The sequence below is a fragment of the Haliotis cracherodii genome, unplaced genomic scaffold (genome assembly GCF_022045235.1).
Source record: "Haliotis cracherodii isolate W230 unplaced genomic scaffold, xgHalCrac1.p SCAF_8, whole genome shotgun sequence".
Classification (NCBI taxonomy): Eukaryota; Metazoa; Mollusca; class Gastropoda; order Lepetellida; family Haliotidae; genus Haliotis; species Haliotis cracherodii.
In genome coordinates this window covers 51,138,824-51,164,356 of record NW_027266341.1, presented here as the reverse complement: position 1 = coordinate 51,164,356, position 25,533 = coordinate 51,138,824, and the positions used below count along the sequence as shown (strand labels likewise).

The 25,533-nt window shown below is 41.0% G+C and overlaps 1 protein-coding gene across 4 annotated transcripts in view; it reads right to left on the bottom strand.

Moving 5' to 3' along the window:
• LOC139450693 (rho guanine nucleotide exchange factor 17-like) overlaps positions 1-25,533 on the bottom strand; it is a 114,305-nt gene that overhangs the window by 22,251 nt on the left and 66,521 nt on the right. For all 4 annotated transcript variants that reach the window (XM_071232495.1, XM_071232498.1, XM_071232496.1 and 1 more), the window contains exons 4-8: positions 10,199-10,375; positions 8,784-8,900; positions 7,319-7,411; positions 3,810-3,977; positions 1,794-1,844 (exon numbers count right to left, since the gene is read on the bottom strand). In XM_071232495.1, the coding sequence (XP_071088596.1) occupies positions 1,794-1,844; positions 3,810-3,977; positions 7,319-7,411; positions 8,784-8,900; positions 10,199-10,375 (606 nt within the window). The remainder of the gene's footprint in view (positions 1-1,793; positions 1,845-3,809; positions 3,978-7,318; positions 7,412-8,783; positions 8,901-10,198; positions 10,376-25,533) is intronic.

The following is a 25,533-nucleotide window of genomic DNA, read 5'->3' as shown; positions in this document are numbered from 1 at the left end:
TAACATGGGTATGGTGCTAACAAGGTTATGGTGCTAACATGGGTATGGTGCTAACATGTGTATGGTGCTAACAAGGATATGGTGCTAACATGGGTATGGTGCTAACAAGGATATGGTGCTAACATGGGTATGGTGCTAACAAGGTTATGGTGCTAACATGGGTATGGTGCTAACATGGGTATGGTGCTAACAAGGATATGGTGCTAACATGGGTATAGTGCTAACAAGGGTATGGTGCTAACAAGGATATGGTGCTAACATGGGTATGGTGCTAACAAGGTTATGGTGCTAAAATGGGTATGGTGCTAACAAGGATATGGTGCTAACAAGGATATGGTGCTAACATGGGTATGGTGCTAACAAGGTTATGGTGCTAACATGGGTATGGTGCTAACATGTGTATGGTGCTAACAAGGATATGGTGCTAACATGGGTATGGTGCTAACAAGGATATGGTGCTAACATGGGTATGGTGCTAACAAGGTTATGGTGCTAACATGGGTATGGTGCTAACATGGGTATGGTGCTAACAAGGATATGGAGCTAACATGGGTATGGTGCTAACAAGGATATGGTGCTAACAAGGGTATGGTGCTAACAAGGGTATGGTGCTAAAAATGATATGGTGCTAACATGGGTATGGTGCTAACAAGGTAATGGTGCTAACATGGGTATGGTGCTAACAAGGATATGGTGCTAACAAGGATATGGTGCTAACATGGGTATGGTGCTAACAAGGTTATGGTGCTAACATGGGTATGGTGCTAACATGGGTATGGTGCTAACAAGGATATGGTGCTAACATGGGTATGGTGCTAACAAGGATATGGTGCTAACAAGGATATGGTGCTAACATGGGTATGGTGCTAACAAGGGTATGGTGCTAACATGGGTATGGTGCTAACAAGGATATGGTGCTAACATGGGTATGGTGCTAACAAGGGTATGGTGCTAACAAGGGTATGGTGCTAACATGGGTATGGTGCTAACAAGGATATGGTGCTAACATGGGTATGGTGCTAACAAGGATATGGTGCTAACATGGGTATGGTGCTAACAAGGGTATGGTGCTAACAAGGGTATGGTGCTAACATGGGTATGGTGCTAACAAGGATTTGGTGCTAACATGGGTATGGTGCTAACAAGGATATGGTACTAACATGGGTATGGTGCTAACAAGGATATGGTGCTAACATGGGTATGGTGCTAACAAGGATATGGTGCTAACATGGGTATGGTGCTAACAAGGATATGGTGCTAACATGGGTATGGTGCTAACAAGGGTATGGTGCTAACAAGGGTATGGTGCTAACATGGGTATGGTGCTAACAAGGATATGGTGCTAACATGGGTATGGTGCTCACAAGGTTATGGTGCTAACATGGGTATGGTGCTAACAAGGGTATGGTGCTAACATGGGTATGGTGCTAACAAGGATATGGTACTAACAAGGGTATGGTGATAACAAGGGTATGGTGCTAAAATGGGTATGGTGCTAACAAGGGTATGGTGCTAACTTGAATATGATGCTAACAAGCCAGAAAACATCAATGGAGGTGAAATCTTTGACCAGGAGATCATGGCAAAGGGGATGCTCTTTTCAACACCGAGAGTTGCAAATAAATTCTTGCACTTTTGAGTTTTCTTTAATTATGTCAGAATACTGGGAGTAAGGACTATCTAAACTTGATCAAATGAGTATAAAAATAAATTCATAAATTTTAAAATTCTTGTAATTTACTGGCAGATTTGAATAGACATAATGCAACTGGAGGACTGTCTGGCCAACTCACAATTATCTGCACCATGTCATGTCGGATGTAGGTTCTGTCTGGGACTGCCAGCTGGAAACAAAACACCATGACTGTTATTTACATCATCTATACAGTAGAACAACAACAAGCAATGCCCCTCTGCATCCTCTGACAATGAGCCATGCCCCGAAAACTTCTACAATACAACAACCTTTGACTCCGCCTAACCCTTGATGGAACCTTAATGACTCCCGTCACTCTGAGTCTGACGCTACCAATCCCTAACTGAACCAACACATCCCCCACTAAACCAACACATCCCCCACTGAACCAACACATCCCTTAATGACTCTCGTCACTCTGTGTCTGACGCCACCAATCCCAAACTGAACCAACACATCCCCTACTGACCCGTCAATCCCTGACTGAACCAACACATCCCCCACTGACCCACCAACCCCCGATTGAACCAACACATTCCCCACTGACCCACCAATCCCCAACTGAACTAACACATTCCCCACTGACCCAGCAACCCCCGACTGAACCAACACATCCCCCAGTGACACTACTAATCCCCGACTGAACCAACACATCCCCTACTGACCCACCAATCCCCAACTGAACCAACACATCCCCCACTGACCAACCAATCCCCGACTGAACCAACACATACCCCACTGACCCACCAATCCCCGACTGAACCAACACATACCCCACTGACCCACCAACCCCCGACTAAACCAACACATACCCCACTGACTAACCAATCCCCAACTGAACCAACACATACCCTACTGACCCACCAATCCCCAACTGACCCACCAATCCCCAACTGAACCAACACATCCCCCACCAATCTCCAACTGAACCAACACATCCGCCACTGACCCACCAATCCCCCACTGAACCAACACATCCCCCACTGACCAACCAATCCCCAACTGAACCAACACATACCCCACTGACCCACCAATCCCCAACTGAACCAACACATCCCCAACTGACCCACCAATCCCCACCTGAACCAACACATCCCCCACCAATCCCCGACTGAACCAACACATCCCCCACTGAACCACCAATCCCCAACTGAACCAACACATCCCCCACTGACCAACCCATCCCCAACTGAACCAACACATACCCCACTGACCCACCAATCCCCAACTGAACCAACACATACCCCACTGACTCACCAACCACCGACTGAACCAACACATCCCCCACTGTCACACCAATCCCCGACTGAACCAACACATACCCCACTGACCCACCAATCCCCAACTGAACCAACACATCCCCCACTGACCCACCAATCCCCGACTGAACTAACACATCCCCACTGACACTACCAATCCCCTATTGAACCAACACATCCCCACTGACCAACCAATCCCCTGACTGAACCAACACATCCCCAACTGACCCACCAATCCCCGACTGAACTAACACATCCCCACTGACACTACCAATCCCCTATTGAACCAACACATCCCCACTGACCAACCAATCCCCTGACTGAACCAACACATCCCCCCCGACCCACCAATCCCCTACTGAACTAACACATCCCCACTGACACTACCAATCCCCTATTGAACCAACACATCCCCACTGACCAACCAATCCCCTGACTGAACCAACACATCCCCCACTGACCCACCAATCCCCTGACTGAACTAACACATCCCCCACTGACCAGGCCACCAATCCCCTGACTAAACCAACACATCCCCCACTGACCCACCATTCCACGACTGAACCAACACATCCCCCACTGACCAACCAATCCCCTGACTGAACCAACATATCCCCCACTGACCCACCAATCCCCGACTGAACCAACACATCCCCACTGACCCATCAATCCCCGACTGAACCAACACATCCCCCACTGACCCACCAATCCCCGACTGAACCAACACATCCCCCCGACCCACCAATCCCCGACTGAACCAACACATCCCCACTGACAATACCAATCCCCGACTGAACCAACACATCCCCACTGACACTACCAATCCCCGACTGAACCAACACATCCCCACGTACATCAGTAATGAGGAGGAGCTCCAGCTTCTTCAGAGATTCCTGCATGTCTTCTTCATGCTGACTGTCGTTGAGGTTGCCGATGCGCATGGCCAGATCATGCATCACTTTGTCCGCCTGCTGGAGCAGGGGGAAGTCGGGGTGGTCGCGCGGAGTGTTCTCCAGAAGGCGCTGAGAACAGAGGAACAAACGTGAAACATACCCATCACTGTTAGTGTTTGTCATCATCATGAGCTACTGAGTTTGGTGTTATGCCTCTTTTAGCAATACTCCAACCATATCACTGCAGGTGGACACAAAAATGGGTTTCACACATTTATTGTAATGGTCAATGTGGGGAATCATACTTGAGTCATTGGTGTGAACAGCCAACACTTTAACAACATGGCTACCCCAGCTCACACAGTCCAGCCTCCTTGAAACCATGAACATGTGTGACACTCACTTTAATGAAACCATGACAAACCAAGAGTCATAACCAAGGCAATATGTGATTCAAATCAAGAAAGAAGACATATAATTTCATCATAGAGAAAAGCAAGACGGCATTTCATCGAAAGAATATTATCATTTGCTATCTTCACAAACGTAACTTCAACTGCTTGACATGTGATCTTACTTCAATGACATCAAAAGCACATCAAAATTCCACTTAACGCATGCTCAAATGAGATGGGTTGGGTCACTGACAGATTGTTACATGAGTTAGCACAATCAGTTTATGAATGTGAGTTTGGGACACTCACATTTTTCACATTAATTTTATGATTTCCTGTATGTAATCTGTGGGATGACCCTACATCTTGTTGCATTCAACTAAAGCATGACCACAGCTGAAAATTCAGTCACTGAAGCTCATTTTGCCGATACTTAATATAGATGCACTCAGACCCACAGTAGAGTGAGTGAGTGAGTGAGTGACTGTGTATGGTTTTACGCTGATTTTAGTAATATTCCAGCAATATCACGGTGGGGGACACCAGAAACGGGCTTCACGAATTGTACCCATGTCGGGAATCGAACCTGGGTCTTCGGCGTGACAAGAGAACGCTTTAACCACTAGGCTACCCGACCACCCCCCACAGTAGAGGCCCAATGCAGGGGACCATCTCCTGTTAAATGAATATTGTGTAGAAACGTATGTCGACGGAATTCACACCATCCTAAACAATAGGATAAGCCTTTTCAACAACACCGTAAATTAACCAACTTTACAATAGGACTGGGACGGGTAACCCGGGTACTCAGGACGGGTAGTAAGTTTGGACTCGTCCCTGACCTACTTCACATAATACTTGATGTTGACCTTCAGAACTTCATTTCCTGCACTCGAGGCCGACTGTGAAACTTGAGACAGAAAGTGAAACGTGATGTCCGAGGCTCAGATTTAACTGCATACATGAAACTTGGTCATGCTAGCCGAAGTAACAAGTAGGCAACTGGAGGAAACTATTCTATATATTTCCATAGTAAGTTTGCATGTTACACGATACAGTACCTTCAACCTGAACATTTGCCATGATAAAGGGCGGTCGAGTAGCCTAGTGGTTAAAGCATTCGCTCATCACGCCGAAGACCCAGGTTCGATTCCTGACAAGGGTACAATGTGTGAAGCCCATTTCTGCTGTCCCCTGCCGTGATATTGCTGGAATATTGCTAAAAGCAGCCTCAAACCATACTCACTCATTCACTCACCATGTTAAAAGTGAGTGAGTTGACTTCATTGTTACTCTAAACAGCATTTCGGATATACATCATGGAATGATAGGTGATCTAGTTAGAAAAGCCTGACAAGATGTCCAAAATGTAAAGTCTAAAATGTTTTCCACTTCCATTAAACCCAGGAACATGGTTATGATAATGGCACACCTAAATTCATGATCTGGGCATATTAGAGCTTTGAACCCACATTCATCGGATCCTGATACAACAAAGGAACATAACTCTGCACTGCAACTGCGGTGCCTTACGCAACCAGGTCCCTAGAGCCTGTTAGGAAGCAACTAAACACACAATGGCCTGAAGACACTCTGTCACATACTAAAAAGGACCATTTCATTTTTTAGACAAAAAACATGTTCTTGATGTCAACATTGTTTTTAAAATCACCTGACCTAAAGATACAAGACTATCCTGACACAGGTAGGACGGAGCATATTTTGATGCACTGAAGCTTCAGAGAATCATCACAGCCCAAGCTGCATTAAATAAATAATTACAGCTTATTGATTGCTTAGAAAAGGATGGAGAATCCACACTGACACAGTACAGTTAATAAATAGTGAGAATATCACCTATATATATCATGCCTGTTCTCAATCCAAGCTTACAATCTGTAAACTCTCTGCATTCATGACCGTGACACTGTTGTGATAGTTGGAAATACTGTTAACACTAGGAACACTGTGGGATAGCTGAAGGAAAAGTTCAAACTTTCCTTATTTTCAATAACCCAAAACTCGTACTCATTTCCAATTTTATTTGAAATCTCTTTCAGTAAACATTTCCTTGTTACGTGGCCAGTAAACACTTGGTGTTTGAATGTGAAACACTTCCACATTCCGTCGGTTACATTTCCAGTTTATTTACAGTGGTAGGATTTCATAATGTAAACAGATCCTGGTCTCAATGAGGGCAGACCACTCATGAATGCAACATCTCAAAATTGTGACATTTACACGCTCTTTCAGGTGAAGTTTGGAAGAAGTGAGTCTCGTTCTGCACAATGTTGCACTATTCGAAGATATCAGTAGACACAAAGACAAAATGGCAGCCAGCAAGGGAATCGATGAGTGGTGTTTACCGAGTAAACAGTGTGTCAACAATTCTGGTCTTGCTTCTACTATGTCCCCGGTCTAAACTGTCATATACTTCACACACTTGTCAGTAACTCATTACATTATAACAAGCATTAATTTGACAAGAAAAATACACACAAAATACTTGTGCAAAGTCTATTTGGCCTTATACTGTTCCTAGCCAAACAGTAAACCATATTTCAATATTAAGAAATTATTGGTAATAGAAACATTTGTCCCAAATAATACATAAGTTAGCTGCACAAGACCTTTCCTAACTTTAAGTCTCATGCACTGAATTCACTGAGACGCAGATGCGAGTAACTTTATCAAGCAAGTGATATCCATACGTCAAATCTGTCTTCACAAAGTTTCTTGTCATACCCAAGAAAACATTTCTACCTTTTAATCTGAGTAAAAATTCTCTTTAGCTGTAGTACCCTCAGTAGATATGTTAATTAACATGAAAATGTCAATGATAAACGAAAATTGTGTTTTCACTTTATCCATTGTCGTACACTCAATCTGTGTATTGATTTGAGTCAATGACATCAGTCAGTTAGATACATTCCACGGAGACACACACATCTTGTTCAGTAAGACACTGAACAGTGTGTCATGTAACCAAACTGACAACGAAGCTCATCGTACGTCCACATGTTGACGACTACAGACATTACATACAGAATGGTGATAGAGGTGGTGATGGCTTACCTGTATAAGCAGTTCATAACGCGGAATCCTTTGGATGGGACGGACAATAAGGTCCTTCATCGACAGCTTGCTGCCACTGTCTCGCTGACATTGCTGCAAGGAATACAAACAACATCAACATCCCAAACATCAGCGCAAACAATAACATCACAGCACGGTAATCCTTTGCAACAACAAACTCATAGACGTTGACAGGATTTGATCTAATGAGGGTTTACTCAGCCGGGACAAAGAACACACTGCCGTGGCGTGTAGGACCCATGTTCGGGTTCCCATGTTCGTATACTCATGACAGGAAGTAAAGCAATGGTTAGAAAAGGTAGAATGTATTTGATAGATCTTGTATGCATCCTGAAGATGAATCGTTTGATAGGCATTACTTAGAAGTTGACGTATGACAAAGTTGAGACAATTTATCGTTATCAACTTCTTTATAAACTGTAAAGGCGACGTTTTGATATATCTATACCGAATCATCGCATTTACAGTAAATAAAGAAGTTGTTATCCATAACTTTTTCTCTACTTCATTAACCTAAAGATGATGATTCAATACCAGATATTTCAATGTAAAATTTGTTGATATGATATGTTTATCCTAAACACAGAAGAACATTCTTCTGAAATATTGCAGCCATTTGGAATTTTTCCCCATCAGTTGATTGAATAAGTGAATAGTCATAATGCTCTCCAAATAGAAAGTGGATACAAATTTCTGCAATGCAACCAATACATCATGATGTCGCCCATAGTTCATGAAATGTTCGGTATTAATATTTTCCAGAAGTCATGAGTCGGACCACTGATTGTCTTTTAAATCTGAAGTCATCTTTTACTACCAGCATTAAGGTTACTGGGGAGCATTCCTAATCCAGAATCTCAACAGGTTTTTCCTGCTGACTGAAATATTTTTATGTATATCAATTTAGCAGGAAAAGGTTGACTAACATATAATCTGGAAGGTAATTTAAGGTACCGACGTTTACTACAATATCTGAAAAACTATCGGACCTACTCCAGTCAAAGTTGGTATGAGATTATTAAACAGTCATACATAACTGGATATTACATTTAAAGACAATCGGAGCATGAATAAGAAATCTGTCTATTTAGCTATCACTATATTTCATCAACAACCAGACCTGTTTGTCACGGGTGGAACGAGCATTCTTTGAAACAGCCATCTGCATAATGCTACCCCTGCATCCCAGGGCCATATGACACAGTTGAACCAATCAACTCAACTCGAAAGGGTGCACGGGAATCACGCACGTTGAGACGCCCAACGCTAGCATCATATTCGTGCGCGCGTGATTCCCGTGCACCCTTTCGAGTTGCATTGGTTACTGGTCACCGATTCCATCCCAGAATCCCAATGGGGGCAAACTAATACAGGAAATGGGTGTCATGGAGGACAGCCCTCTGCTTCCTCCCAGACAACCATGTGGACTGGTGGACATACTTACCTCTACAAACTTCTGTACAGAGGACTTGTTGGTGAGGGCGTTCTCTATAACCTTCCCAGACAACCGGTAGTTCTCCACAAATGATAAATAGCTCTCTAACACAGTCTGTTTTGAAAACTGAAATAACACCATGTCATTTAATTAGCAAATTTCAATGAACAAAATGTAAGAATGTGGCAAAATATAACTATGTTTCTGACAATATGTCTGGACAGAGATGGGATGGTGGATATTACTTTGATATCCATGCTGGACGGGTAGCTATATTGATGGACTGCACATTTATCATCACAGTGCTTGAAGTGAGACAATTAAGGTTTTACACCACTTTTAGCAATAGATGAGCAATATTCCAGCAATATTCCAGCAATATCAAGGCTGCACGGCTTCACACATAAGACTTATGTTGGTGATCTCAAATGAGCCTTCAGAGTGACGAGCCTCACATGATGAGCCAATGTTGTCAGCGCAAGGCAATAGCGTTAGAAATTGGCACTAGTCCTGTAATCCTTTCCCAATGTTTGTTTGTTTATTTGTTTGTTTGTTGTTTAACGCCACACTCAGCAATATTCCACCTATATGACGGCGGTCTGTAAATAATCAAGTCTGGACCAGACAATCCAGTGATTGATATCATGAGCATCAAACCACGCAATTGGGATCAATGACATACATCAACCAAGTCAGCGAGCCTGACCACCCGATCCCGTTAGTCGCCTCTTACGACAAGCATAGTCGCCTTTTATGACAAGCATGGGTTGCTGAAGACCTAGTCTACCCCGGATCTTCAAGGGTCTGGTTAAGGTATCATAAGGACTATAGAAATTTGCTCTTTTGACAGGTTTTGCTATATGTTATCATTATAAGGACTAGTAGACTAAAACTGTTAGTTCTATCGCTGGGCAACCTCGTCACCACTCTCAGACATGCCAGAAGTCCTCTGCACACTTGAACAAGACAATCTTAGTTCTATAGTGAGTGAGTTGGGTTTAACGCCGCTTTTAACATTATTCCAGTTATATCACGGCATGTCAGCTTAATGTGGGAGGAAAGCCCGAAGTGATACAGGTCTAAGACGTTTACCACTTCAGTGAAACCCACGAGCGCGGGTATGGTGCTGACAAACCTAGAAACATAATTGGGGTGAACCAGGATTCGAACCCACAATCATAGGTTTTTGGCGCCTTAGACGACTGGGCCACCCGTGCCCCCCTTAGTTCTATTACTATCGTCGGTGTATGGGAGCTAGTCACAGAATAACAATCTTGTGACACTCGTCTTGCTTCCTTTAAGTCTTAAACTAACACTCCAAAGTCATCCATGGAATGATGCAGTTTCAGAAGATGGTTCCTGTATGGACAACAGAACTTTATTTTTACAGAGATCGCATATTCCTTGCATATCCAACTACGTACAATAAATGTGATGATGTTCCCCACTGTGCTGGTGGCTGTGTCCCAGTGCTTCCACACGTTGTCCAGGAAGTCCAGATATATAGAGTGATGTGTGAGAATCTCTGGTATCATGTAGAATATATTGTCCACTATTGTATCATCTAGGCTACTCTGTGTCTTTAGTGGGACCATGTATTTCTGAAACACAAGAAAGACATCAATATAGTGAGTGAGTGAGTTGGGTTTAACATGCTTTTAACAGTATTCCAGTTATATTGCGGCGTGTCAGCTTAATGTGGGAGGAAAGCCCGAAGTGATGCAGGTCTCAGACGTTTACCACTTCGGTGAAACCCACGAGCACGGGTATGGTGCTGACAAACCTAGAAACATAATTGGGGTGAACCGGGATTCGAACCCACAATCATAGGTTTCTGGTGTGCCCAAGGGATGCAACTCTGCACAGCGACATCAATGTAAATCACAAACATACAAGTATACAGGTCATCTTCGCTGTATGAAGAACCCCACTCCAATAAGCGCCCACTGACCAACCCATAAGCACCATGTACGAACACTGAAAATTAACATGACAGTCCACATTTTCTTGTCCATATTACATAATTTTTTACAGAAAACAGCAGTGTAGAATGCATATATACCACTGCTAACTAACTGCTATTGAAAAAGCTCCAGTTTCTTCAACCTTCTTGTGTATAGTTTTAATAAGCCGCCATCTGTAAACTTTCTAAGCACCAGGAACACTCATTACAATAAATACAGTACTTGATGAAGGGTGAAGTGAGCGAATGTTGTTATATGTGTAACACAGCGATCAGTCAGGTTAACAGTGTAGCTCAATGTTTTGTCTTTTTGAATAGTGTTTTAGAATGTACAAGGGCTGGCTGAAAAGTTCTAAGCCTAAGTGGGATATCTCAATCGGAATGAAACAAACTTTTGCCACCAACAAGTACAATCATTTAAGGAATCATAGACATAATAACTGCAACTGTAGTGTTATTATTGTCTTTGTACCAGACAATCTTGTGAACCTACCCATTGAAATCACCAGAAATGGACAAAACTGGCTATAGGGCAGTCATCAAGTACCTGCAACTGATAGGGCTAACTCAAACACAGATACATGCTGACATGGTCTCCACTTTAGGGGTCATGTCCAACAGTGTAACACAATATTTTGTCTTTTTGAATAGCGTTTTGGAATGTAAATTCCCATTTGTTTATTAAATTATCTATATTTTAAAATATAGTGGAAGTCATCTTCAAAGTCGTGACTATCACACAATCGAATAAACATTTAATAAACGGAGGTTTACTCCATCATCCAGTTTCTAATGGCAAGATGATATGAAACAAACAATTTAAGGGATAAGGGGAAGTGGGATGTTCATTAAATCTGTTTCCAGTTTATTGCCCATGTTATTGTTTCTAAAAACATGGCGTGGAGTATTTACTAGAATTTGAAATATCCATAGCTGCCAGAGAAATCTACTCCAAATGAGAATCACAGGTTTGCAGTAGATCTGTGGTGTTCCCCCAGAGGGCTGTTTCAAGCAATACTTCATTGTTCAAGCGTATTGATTTTCCTATCATGGAAGCTGATGTATGTCCGGGACGGTCTTCGATTCCCTTCTTATCTTGTCCATCCTCTTATTAGACGATAATAATTCTCTAAACTCTCGATTGTTCATCAGTTTAAGGCTCTGCGTAAAGGTCGAGAGCAACCCTTTTGCATTGGGTAAAGATTTTGCTTTGCATGGACTACAGATAATCTTTACATGAGCAATTCCATATGTAAATGATACATCTCTACTGGGTGCTGGGTGTGAGAGAATGTTCTCTGCCACTGTCAGCAGTATTGCAGCTAGATATATATCGATATGCTGTATATTAAACAAGTGCTGAAAGATACAATACATCCATCCAATCAGGGCATCTTGACAATCATTTGGTTCAGTCTGGAACCTCATTTTTGTGACAAGCATGGGGTACTGGTGATTGAGTGGGTGAGTGAGTGAGTGAGAGTGAGAGGGCAGGCGTGTGTGTGAGTGAGTGAGTAGGTAGGTGGGTGAGTGGGCAGGCGTGTGAGTGAGTGAGTGAGTGAGTGAGTGAGTGAGTGAGTGAGCACTTCCACCAGTCCTTATCAATATCAGCATGTCAGTTTAATGTGGGAGCAAAGTCCAAAATGATGCAGGTCCTCGACACTTACCACTTTGGTGAAAACCACAAGCACAGGTATGGCAATGACAGACCAAGAAACATATTTTATCAGGGAGAGTCTGGGATTCAAACCAATGATCGTAGATTTCCAACATCCCTAAAGGACTCAACTCAAACTTTAGTCCAGTGGTGTACCCGCTCATTCAGCTCTTTAAATCTCATACACCATGCTATTGACATATGTAACTCATCGTCACCAAAGCAGAGTTAACCAAGCCCCAACAATCAAGGAGAGGATTAGTCATCCACTTATAAATACAGGTTATTATAATCTTTTTTGCCAATCATTGTTTATCAAAAGTTCTCGAAACATTTTTAAAACTATTCTGCTAATTCATTTCTCTTTCTCTTTTTCTAATTGTTCAAATTGTTTAGACCTATATATGATGGGAAAATGCAGTTTTCAAATACATTATTTAAAAAATCATTGTCCTGACAGTTAACTTGAACAACATCTATCAATTTGCTAAAAAATCTGACAATTTGAAGATGCCAGGCAAAATGGCAAAGTGTGACATTCTGATAGATTAATCTTTGTTTGAATGACCTTCAAACATTATTCTATGATTCTATCCCGAAAACAAATCACTCAGAGTAAGTGAGTGAATATTTCTTAAAGCTGAATCAGCAATTTTGCAGCCCTTCGGAGTGAGAAATACCTTGAGTACGAAAATAGAAATGTTTATAGAATCTGATTCGCTTCTCCTTCCAACAATGCAATAAAACGTCATAGAAGTGTCGTTGATGTGAGTTTTGATCATTTAAATGTTCTTCTGGACATCAACAAACTCCTAGTAGCTAAACTACAGCCCTGATTGAATCGCCAGCATCAAAGCAACTAAAAACAAGTTGTTACGAAATGTTTTCGTTAACCATCGTTATCTGACATTTTTCAAATGGGTCTGAAGAGGACCATGTGCACCTGGAACGGTTCAGTCCTACACGATTAAAGAAGGCGTGTGTCATTACCGCAGCAATACACACTATATATAGCCCACATCACATGTGTAGATGCCGGCCATGAATGAAGAGAGAGGGAGTAGTCGACATCGGTGTCGTTGTTGGAGCTGCTAATGGATGCAGGGAGAAAAGATGGTGCACATTACAGCACTCAAGCTGCAAGATCAAAAATAGCATCCTATCATCTTCCTGTTCTGTCCTTATCATTTTCCACATCTTTTTGTTGACTAAGAGCAGTGTAATTACTGGGCATGTGAGGTATAATTGTCAGCCTTGGTAATTACAGATGCACAATCACCACGTTTACCATGTTCCCCAGCTAAAACAATGGCATATTTTTCATAATGCCTGCAGTCTGGAAGGTAATTTAAGGTACCGACGTTTACTACAATATCTGAAAAACTATCGGACCTACTCCAGTCAAAGTTGGTATGAGATTATTAAACAGTCATACATAACTGGATATTACATTTAACGACAATTGGTGCATGAATAAAAATTTTGTCTATTTAGCTGTCACTATATTTCATCAACAACCAGACCTGTTCGTCACAGGTGGAACGAGCATTCTTTGAAACAGCCATCTGCATAATGCTACCCCTGCGTCACAGGGCCATATGACACAGTTGAACCAATCACCTCAATATTCCACCTATATGACGGCGATCTGTAAAAAATTGATTTATGCAATTGGGATATGATGATATGCATCAACCAAGCCTGACCACCCGATGCCATTGGTCATCTCTTATGATAAGCATAGTCGCCTTTTACTGCAAGCATGGGTTGCTGAAGACCTGAGAGAAACTATTATGGTTGATGGAAAACAAATGTACATTAACTATCTAAAACAATTGCATATTTATCTAATATACTCACATCACAAAGAAACAAAGGGACTCAGTTTTCTATTTCAGAGAATACGAAGGCACACAATCATGGCATAAACACTTCAATAAAGCCCCTTGAAGAACCGGGTTAAAATAGGTCTTCTGCAACCCATGCTTGTCATAAGAGGTGACTATGCTTGTCGATAGAGGCGACTAACAGGATCGGGTGGTCAGGTTCACTGACTTTGTTCATGCATGTCATCATATCCCAATTGCGTGGATAGATGCTCATGATATCAATCACTCGATTGTCAGGTCCAGACTTGATTATTTACAGACAGCCGTCACATAGCTGGATTATTGCTGAGTGTTGTGTTAAACAACAAACAAACAAAAACAAACACTTCAATAAATCGGCAAGAAGTTTGTCCAGATAAATTATTGATATTGGCCGGATTTCCACAAATCTTTCAATCTGGCCTCGAAATCTTTAATCCAGCTTGTACTCTTCCAAAGCAATATGATGTCAGGTTCTCGTCAACTCAGCATCTGTGCAAAACATGGTGTTAAAACCTTCACAATGCACAATCACAGCCCTAATTTCCTGACACTCTGCACACTATTACAAAAATCAATCAGGTCCTGTCTTACAGACCTGACATTAGTGGAAGAACCCCGATCTCGTGTATAACCAGCACTAGCATCAAACATCCAACAGAAGCAACAGCATCCATGCAGACCAAACAAAATTCAAGGCCATTTTAAAGTCATCACAGAAACATTTGACGGTTATGAGGGATTTCCCCAGAAGAGGGCGCTAGTTTTTAACATGTCCATGTCAATGACCTCACCTTCCGGGTCATCCTGTTTGGAACATCTACCAGAACATATACTTACAGTAACGGTACTCTCGACACATGATTGGTTATTCTTGAAAATTATTAATCCAGTCTATTTCATTGGGAACAGTACTGTCCATATTGATGATGTTTTATGTTGTATTTGTTTGAAAAGTGCCTCTGTTCACCCAGCAGTTAATGGATACCCGGTAGGATGAGATGGCAATGTGGTTGTTAATCTTCTAGCACCTAACAGGCAGCTTGGGTTGTATACTCCCCAGGGAGCTGGGAATGATTGTTGAGTGCACCTTGATTGAGCTGTACCTTGACAGAAATAAAAATTCTCTTACAAAAAACAAAGTTTTTACAATCCTTAACTTTTTGTCGAGAGTTCTTAACATACTTTGAAGTTAAATCCTTTTCAAGCCTCACTTCAAGGGTTTTTCAGTCTGCGCGAACCTTGTGTAACCATGTGTTACAAAGTACAGAGATAAGTTATTTATAACCTAAAGTAATTTGTTCTGAAAAAGTGTTCATACATAATTATGAAATAATAAAAGAATCTTAAGAGCAGTATCTGCAACAGTCAGCAGCTTGGAAGAAACCTCCATAGACCTGTCAAAAGTATTCCTTAGAGAATCTTCTTAACAAGAAACATGCATGTCGGCCTATTTCCCCTCCACTTCCTAAATGAATGATTTACATTCATAGCCAATTCAATCATAGCCAATTCAGCAGTTTTGCCAACAAATCTCGAGCCAACCTTAAAAAAACAATTATCTAATAGAAGTAACAGTTACATCAATAGCCCAGCCCCTTGTCAGTATTAATGTGTATAGCTCCATGTGTTCTAGAGGAGAACAGGTGCCCTCCACCAGTTGTGGATCATATCAAGGTCAGAGCAAATGAACCACAAGTCGATCTGGAGTGGCAAGATGAACCTGGCTCGTATTAATGCCTTGGTTTCTGTTGTCTGGTTAGAGGCTTGATGAGCGTTCCATGCTGGACAGATACTGACGGTGCCAGCTTCATTCTCGATGGATTATGCAAATCAAGCTGATTGGAATCCCCCATATAGATCAATATGTTTATGGTTATACGGATTCAGGCTCCACATCGACATCATATTGCTGTAAATTGAATGAAAGATACCTAGTCACTAAGGACGCAGCATTGAAGTCAATAAACTCTATATAAACCATATATGGATAAACTGTTGTCTCTAAGGGGAGGGAGGTGTGGTTAAACGTGATGTTCAGGATTAATGCGCTTATATAGCAGCGGTCATCTCTAACTCAACATGACATGCCATGAGCAAAATAATAAAAACTTACAGGATTACCTCAGTTTCAAAACTATGGCGCTGTTCCATTTTGTTGACATTACAAAGGTGTATGACATCAGGTTACAGTGAACAGTCTGAGGCATCAGGGTAAAAGAACATTTCTGCGCTACTCACATTGCCGCAAGTAATAACCGAGTTGTCATAAAGATGGGAATTAATTGACTTGTTCAATTGTCATTTGATACGGCTCCAGTGCTATATATAAGCGATAGTTTGACTTCGACTATCATTAGAATATGCCCTTACATGACTGTTTGAGTCGTGCAGAGACATAAAAGCAGATTAGTAGAATCCTTTTATGGTGAAATGGATTACAGTCGTGCCCCGCTTATATGGACTTCAGATATCCGGAAACCTCAGTTCCCGGACGATTTTCATTCAAAACGAAATAATTACTATATAAATTAACCCGTATATCCGGAAATTCAGTTTCCGGAACCGGACGGTCATTTTCATACACAAAACACTGAAATGCACACATAATTGTCTCACTTATCCGGACAATACACTTCCGCTGGAGGTAATCCTTCCGCTGGTGGTAATCCTTTGATTCGTGAGAAGTCAATTAACCAAGTGACACTGAGTTACGTTTGAGACGAGCTTGTTTATTGAACACAGAGAACACAGGTGATCTGGACAATTTGGAATTATTGTTTAAAATTCAAACCTCAAAATGTGGTCAAGTTCAAACTTCCATGACAGACTTTTTGAAACGTGTATGAATAAAGATTGAGTGGATGTACATATCTGTTTGTTCTGTCATCTGTCATGAGTTGCATAATTGAAGGGAAGTAACTCTTCCAGTAAGAAGCTGGTTTCAGTTATACGGAAATTCGTTTATACGGACGAATTGTGAAATGACGCAAGTGTCCGTATAAACGAGGCACGACTGTACTATGGCTATGGAGTGACCAGGAGACTATCAAACAAGGACTTCTCATCTGTGTATAATTAGCTGCCTGATGAAAATCTGAGACTTCAGAAGTCCAAATGTTGTAAGCTGTCATGATTACATGTATTTTGATCAGCTACATCAGAATGAAGTCTTTGAATTTCATTAACACATTCCTCACATCTTTTTTGTTCTTCAGACAATTGTAGTAGAATATGATTCAGGGAATATGTCACCTATACTTCAGATTTTGCGAATCTTAATGAAACATATATCATGTATAGGTCTAACCTCTTTCCAATAATAACATCAGCCCTTCAAACATTTACAGCACAGTGCTAGAAACTAACATTTTTAGTCCACCAATCCTTTACAATGACAACATGTAGAAAAAACCCTTAAAATAGCAAATTTCTACTGTTCCTTATGATACCCTAACTATTGGGCAGTTTGGCAAGGACTATAGGACCAGTGCCAATTTCTATCTCTGCAGCAGCTTGGATCATTGTTCATAATATCAATCACTTGTTTGTCTGGTCAAGAATTGATTATTTACAGGCTTCCGTCAAATATCTGGAATATATCCGAGTACAGCATTAAACAACAATCATCTCTCATGCGATGCTACAATATCAACTCAACAGTAATTCTTACTCCATGTAGTATCAACACATTCACTATTTACCCCTGCTTTGGTTCTGGTTTTGTTTGTTTGATTGTTGTTTAACGCTGCACTCAGAAATATTCCACCTATATGACGGCGGTCTGTAAATAATCGAGTCTGGACTAGACAATCCAGTGATTCACATCATGAGCATCGATCCACACAATTGGAATACGATGACATGCATCAACCAAGTCTGCCAGTCTGACCCACCAATCCTGTTAGTCCCCTCCTACATGTACAACAAGCATAGTCGCCTTTTACGGCAAGCATGGGTTGCTGAAGACCTATTCTACCCCGAATCTTCACAGGTCCTTGCTTTGGTAGTCAACATAAATACATTTGTACAACTGTCATGGTGCTACTTACATTCCATTATGAATATATCACCACACATTCCAAACACTAAAATTGTTACATAAATCAGAAGTCCTTGATATTCATTACTGCCAAGATCAGTCATTAACCCCCCTCCTCCACTAACATGTCAAGAAAGCTTAGCCCTAATCCAAAGCACCAAAGCAGTCAAGGTACAGACCGTACACCCAACTCTAACATGTCTAATCCTCAGTTATAATCCCTTATGGTAACCAATACACAAACCATTTCCCCAATGCATAAACCATGATACTAGACAGTAGAAATAGTCACCAGAAATGCAATCTCATTAAAATCAGATCTTCTCGCTGCTGCTAAACAAAGATCTGAGGACATCCCATTACGGGTCACGTCAGACTGATCTTTCGCAAACTCTGACCGACCAATGGAATTACTGACAAGAAGTCGACATTAGCCAATCAGGAGGCAGCTTTCTCGTGATTTACAGCACTAATTTCAAATTGGCGACTACGCTTCAAAACATATTTTGACAAATTCTCGCTTAAAAATTTGACACCTGAACAAGAGAACGTTCTAGAATGGCTAATATATGGTCTAGATTGTATAGATTCAGTCGTTAAGCCCGTAACTATCGTTCGGAATACCCCGTTTTCGAGGCTGCATGATTAGAAATCACATTCCCACTGTCACTTTCATGATCATGATGTCTTATTGTTGATATAAATGTGATGTTTAAAAATGCGAGCAAAGACCACTCGCATTTTTCACATTTAATTTCACGTTCGCGTTAATTTCAAGATTTACAGTATTTAACCTCAAAGCAAATCAAAATGTTATTTCCTTGCACTAAAAATAGACAAGGGGAAACCTGATGGTAGAAGACAACTTGACTTCATTTGAAATATATACTTATATGAATATTGCCAATGTTTGGTTCAACAACAAACAGTTATAAGGTACTTTATTTGTTGGTCTACAGGGACAGGCAGTCACAAGAATGACCGGTCCAAGCCTAATTTTACCCGTAAAAAACTGGTAATTATCGGTAAATGGGAACACTGAATACACATACTTGTTTCACATTTCAGAGTAGTCTCCAATGTTGGGACCAAGAACCTGAAATATACCACTCAAAAGAAGTTAAAGAACATCCATTTATTTCATATGACTGTAGTAATGTCTTTTCATGACAGATTAACTATAGTGACCTGATAAAAATGGATGTATTTTTCTTCTTTTGAGTGGTATATGTTTGCCATTTTGTATGGTGAGCTAGTATTCATTTAATATATTTGTTGACTGATGTTATGAACACTGTGGTATAAAATGGTGTTTTGAGGGAGTTTTAAAGTGCCAAACATCTCTCAATCCATATAGGGGCGGTTGGTAGCCTAGTGGTTAATGCATTCGCTTGTCACGCTGAAGACCCGGGTTCAATTCCTGACATGGGTACAATGTGTGAAGCCCATTTCTGGTGTCCCAAGCCAAGATATTGCTGGAATATTGCTAAAAGCAGCATAAAATATAAAACTCACTCACTCAACCCATATAATTTAAGTAACTTGGTGTTCGACATGTATTTGTAACACAAAAAATGTAACCTACTTCTCTCCCTAAGCATTAACTGGAGGACTACCAGAGCTCCAGATAAGCTTTTGGTGTTGTGGGTATTTTACCAATGCATTTTAAAATCATTGGGTATCAGTAATTCTATCTGGGTATTCTAATTTCTGTTACCCACTTGTTTTTACACATGTGGGTATTTAAGTTAAATATTTAAAAACACTATTCATCTAGTCCCTGCAAACTGGTGTCGTGTGGGTTCCAGAACTTTTTAGGACTCAAAAATACCACGATACTTCCACAAGAAGGTGTGATGGCAAATGATCAGGATGTAACGGTCATATTGGGAGTTTGGCAAGGTTGACGGATGCCCGTTTATAATTTCAAAATAAGTTGCTGATTTGCTAATCGAATACGCAGGGTTACTTCACAATATTTTGATGATACGCACAAGTTTTATTTTTTTAGTGTATCTGTAATGTTCGTTGCTTATTTGATACGCTTGGATTTTAATTTACTGCATATTTCTGCATTGCTGAAGCGAATTTTACACAGACACGCAGCTTATCTGGAGCTCTGGACTACAGTGGAGTCTGTCTAAACCAGACCTGCATGTGGATGGGATTTACGTTGTGTTCAGACAGCAGTCTGGATAAGACAGAAATCTGATTCCAGAGAAGTCATCAGTCTATGTTGTACTCACATTGTTCACTGATGAGAACAGCTTACTGGACATGCAAGTGAGATGGGTGAAAAGTTAATCCGGATTAGAGAATGTCAATCATATAAAAACTTTGTCCATTGTCATGTGACTTCAGTACCAAGCCCAGAGTGAAGTTGTTTTTTTCGCCACACTCAGCAATATTCCTGCTACATGACAGCAGTCTATAAATAATTGAGTCTGGTCCAGCCAATCCAGTGATTCACATAATGACCATCAATCTACCCAATTGTGATACGATTACATGCATCAACCAAGTCAGCGAGCCTGACCATCCGAACACATTAGTCACCTGTTACGACAAGTATAGTCGCCTTTTATGGCAAGCATGGGTTGCTGAAGATCTCTTCTTCCCCAGATCTTCACGGGTCCCAAAACTTGTGTGATATAGTTAACAACAAACTGAACAATATGTCTCTGGTCCAGTAATGTCATGTATCAAAGCCTGTGTTGGCATGCGTTAATACGGTGATAGAGGAATACATTTACTGTACATATGGTGCACACTGATGCAGCAGGAACAAAACTCTGTCACAATACTCATCTTTGGTCACAGGATAAGACACAGAAATAACACCACTATGAACAGAGTCAAAGTTAAATTTGTTGCCTTGGAAACAGGAAAAATTTGTATTTTTTAAATTCCTAAATAGCAAAAAGCACCACTTCAGCTCTTGATTAATACATATACTAGGTTTGGATGAAAAGTCTTTCACAGTTTTCAAGTTGTGCTCCTGAAACAGCACCTAGCCCCACCCTTTTGAGGCTTAGTCCAAATTGTTTCCATGGAAATGGCAAAATCAAAACAACCAAAAATCACTAAATAGCAAAAGGCACCTCTTCAGGATCTGTGTGATATATCTGCCAAGTTTTGTTGAAAACTTATTGAATGGTTTATGAGTTGTGCTAAGAAACAAAATCCAGGATGTAAGTTGAAATGAAATATTTTCTCTATCAAAATTATTCTTTAGAATACAAATGTGGGGATTCTGGCTAACAAGAGTTCCCCAGGAACGTATGCTTGTTGAAAGGGGCACTAAATGCACAATTATACACCCCTTCTCTTCCATTCCACCAAGGTACACATCCACACTCTTCCATTCCACAAGGGATGGTCGCATAGCCTCACGGTTATAGCGTTCGCTCGTCACGCCGAAGACCTGGGTTCGCCTCCCGACATGAGTACAATGTGTGAAGCCCATCTCTGGTGTCCCCCACCATGATATTGCCGGAATATTGCTCAAAGCGGCGTAAAACGTCACTCTCACTCACTCCATTCCACAAATGTACAAATCCACACACAATTTGCCAAAGGATGTTTGTTTGCCACAAAAGCAATAATCTTTTCAGACCTATCCTCCAATGATGAGAAGTGACTGTCAGTTAAATTACACATACTTGGACAAAGGTACTCCAATTACAAAGAGGACATATGTTTATTTACTTTAAAACAAAAAAAATCACAAAACACATTTTGCTGATCCTTACATACATATTCTGAGAATAATGAAAGGAACCTATTAGGAAGTTATCCTCCAGATTTAACTAAAGGTGTCATTTGTAATTGTGTTAAGTGCCAGTCAAAGCTTAACATCCCAGTGTTTGCAGGGCCATACCTTCAGTCCACCACCAGCTTGCCATCTAAAGACAGGCAAACAGAGGTAATGTTGAAAAAGGAGTTTAAAGATTTGCTAAGTGGGTCAGTGGAACAGCTGCGGTTATAGGTTTGACCAGCTGGCAGCTGTGGAGGGAGGCAGCGCCTGCCCACAGACAGATAGCTGTATGTGCCATTCCTCTACCATGATGGCTCCTCCATCGGGAACATCTACATATCTGGGCTATAGTCTGTTCCAGTGTTCTGCAGGAGTGCTGCCACAATGTCTGACCAATCATGTTTACTTGCTCCACAACTCCAGTAAACTTACAGGAGAAATGTTGAAGTTTCACTTGAGTGAGTGAGTTGGGTTTAACACTGCTTTGAACATTATTTCAATCGTATCATGGCATGGCAGATTGATGTGGGAGGAAAGCCTGAAGTGATGCAGGCCTTGGATATTTAAATACTTTGGTCACACCAATGAGCATTGGTATGGTGCTGATAAACCTGGAGTGAGTGAGTATGGTTTTACACCGCTTTTAGCAATATTCCAGCAATATCACGTCAGGGGACACCGGAAAATGGGCTTCACCAATGTACCCATGTGGGTAATCAAACCTGGGCCTTCAACATGACATTAACCACTAGGATACCCCACCGCCCCGATTAACCTAGAAACAATCAGGGCAAACCAGGATCGAACCCATGATCAAAAGTGCCAACCCATCCCAACCCACTCCTAACTTGATAAGCAACATGTCTATGTTGCTAATCGAACTAAATTGAAACCAAAATATGTGTCAACAATATTCCCCAATCCATTTTTTAGTACAAGTTGTAAACATCTATCATATCATTGAAAGAAAACTAAGAAAATATACCACTTATCCATGTTCAGTTGATGATTTAATCATCCATGAGTATTTTGTTCTCAAAGGAGTAAATCATAAGGTCGAAAAGAAAAACCTCAGTTTAATATTTCACCCAGCCCACATTAGTTCAGTGCACTGTATGATAGTGTTATACTTGGAAACAATTCTAAATGCAACTGTTTACACTGCATATGACAGTATACTATATTCACAAAACAGTGGATCAATGCTCATGATGTCAATCACTAGATTGTCTGGTCCAGACTCGATTATTTACAGACCCCCATCATATAGCTGGAATATTGCCGAGTGCGGCTTAAAACAACAAACAAACAGAACATAAAACACTCACAAAACAACTTTTAGAACATAGAGATCATGTATTTTGATCAATATGGAGTATTTAGCATTTCAAACTTTGAATGAGTGAGTCTATACCATCTTACGCTGTTTTAATCATGTTCAGCATTACTGTAGTAACATGAAGACAACCAGAATGGACACGCTGTACCATTGTCAGAAATCAAACCCAGGCCTTTGGCATGACAAGCAATTACCATGACAATAAGGCTACCCTACTGCCCTGAGCAGGGTCCAAGATCAGGGCAGCATGTAGTTATTGATTATCTAAGAACCAGGAACTATAGCTCTTGGACACAACCTAGCTTGTGTTCTGCTCTCTGCTACCATTATTATTTCTTTTCCAAAGACAGTACAAGCCTCGAGCAGCAACTGTTACTTTTAAAGAGGTGAGTATTACAGGTTGGAAGCTGCTTTCATGGTTAAGGAAATAAAGACTTAATTGGCTCATGCTTAGTCGAAAAAGAAAAAAAATACTGGTTGAACAGCTCAGCAGAACCTCTCAAGCCAGTGAGTGAATTGGTCAGACCTAAACACCACCACACCCGGGTTAGAATAGGTCTTCAGCGACCAATGCTTGCCGTAAAAGGCCACTAACAAGATTGGTTGGTCAGGCTGGCTGACTTGGTTGATGCATGTCATCATATCCCAATTGCGTGGATCGATGCTCATGATGTCAATCACAGGATTGTCTGGTCCAGACTTGATTATTTACAGACTGTAGTCATATAGCTGGAATATTGCTGAGTGCGGCGTTAAACAATGAACCAACCAACCAACCAACCAGCCAGTAAACACCACCTGGGCATGATAATACATGTACATAACATCTTCTGGCCTATGCAGGTTTTTAGAGGTCAGACATAAATCTTACTGTTAATGACACATGCCCTCATTAACTGATGTCATGATGTCATAGTATCTTCCTATGACAAACAAAGCTCTGTACAGCAATATCGCTTAATCCTACAGAAAGCTTAATCAATGATTAGGTCATGTTCCAAAGGAACCAGTTTTCATATGTCCCTGGTTCTACATGGGTGGTATGTAGAAACAGATTCTCCTCACAATAATTCAGATGAATCTATTTTTAGACAATAACCATGTTGGGGTTTCCTTTTCTTACAATACACCATGGTAAGTGCTACATTTGGGGATTTGGGTCAAGCATCAAATAGAACAAATAGAAAAATCTTGGATAGGTGATCTTGTACCTTGAAATCAACACAGACAATAGTTGATGTATGTATGTCTTACTGTCCGTTTGGCCGTTATGGTTGTATCAATATACAAATCTTAGTACTATCTGCAGTCCCCTACCTCATTCTGTAAGGTTCCCACTACAAGAAGTAGATACTGGATACCATTCTTGACCCTGAATGATTACAGGAGCTTCAAGAATCATGAAATGTTTCCAACTGTGCAAATGTATCTACACACTGACCATGCTACTGGACACACTCCCTAATAATCCCCACACTCAGACTAACATGTATTCCCAGAAATACAGTTATCAGATACATAAATATGTATCTACAAAATAAAATCCAAATGGAGCCCAGAACAATGCTAATCAATCTAGACTGGCTAAATCATTCTAGACTTGAGTTGTATTTTTAATTTATTCACTTGGGTCTGGAAGACAGACGAACCACACTCAAATGAAATATGATAAAGTTTTGTTATCCCTGAGACATCCTCTCACCTCTTCAACCCGACTCTGCTTCAAAAGTCGGACAAAACAATTTTGTCAGAATCACGTGTTAACCCACTTCAAATTCCAGCCATACATGCAACTTAAAAAGTAATGCCAACTTGAATGTAAAAAATCAAAACAAACATAAGCCTTGAAACAGAATATATGACTGCATTGCCTGCGGCATGTTAATGCCGGTGAATGTATGAGAAACGCAGGTTTTATAGCACATCCACAGAAAGTGCACTTGGCGAGCAGGGACTGACTTATCTAGGGTTTCCTTGGCAATACAGACCTGATCCGAGCACCGTTGGGAGGCCCAAGCTGTATACAGGCAGCTACCATAACCTTCTATAGTTTGCTTTCTTAAATTGTTGCAAGTTGCCACAAAAATAAGTATAGGTGCACTGTCATGGCCTTCCCGCTGGGGGTTTGGGGAT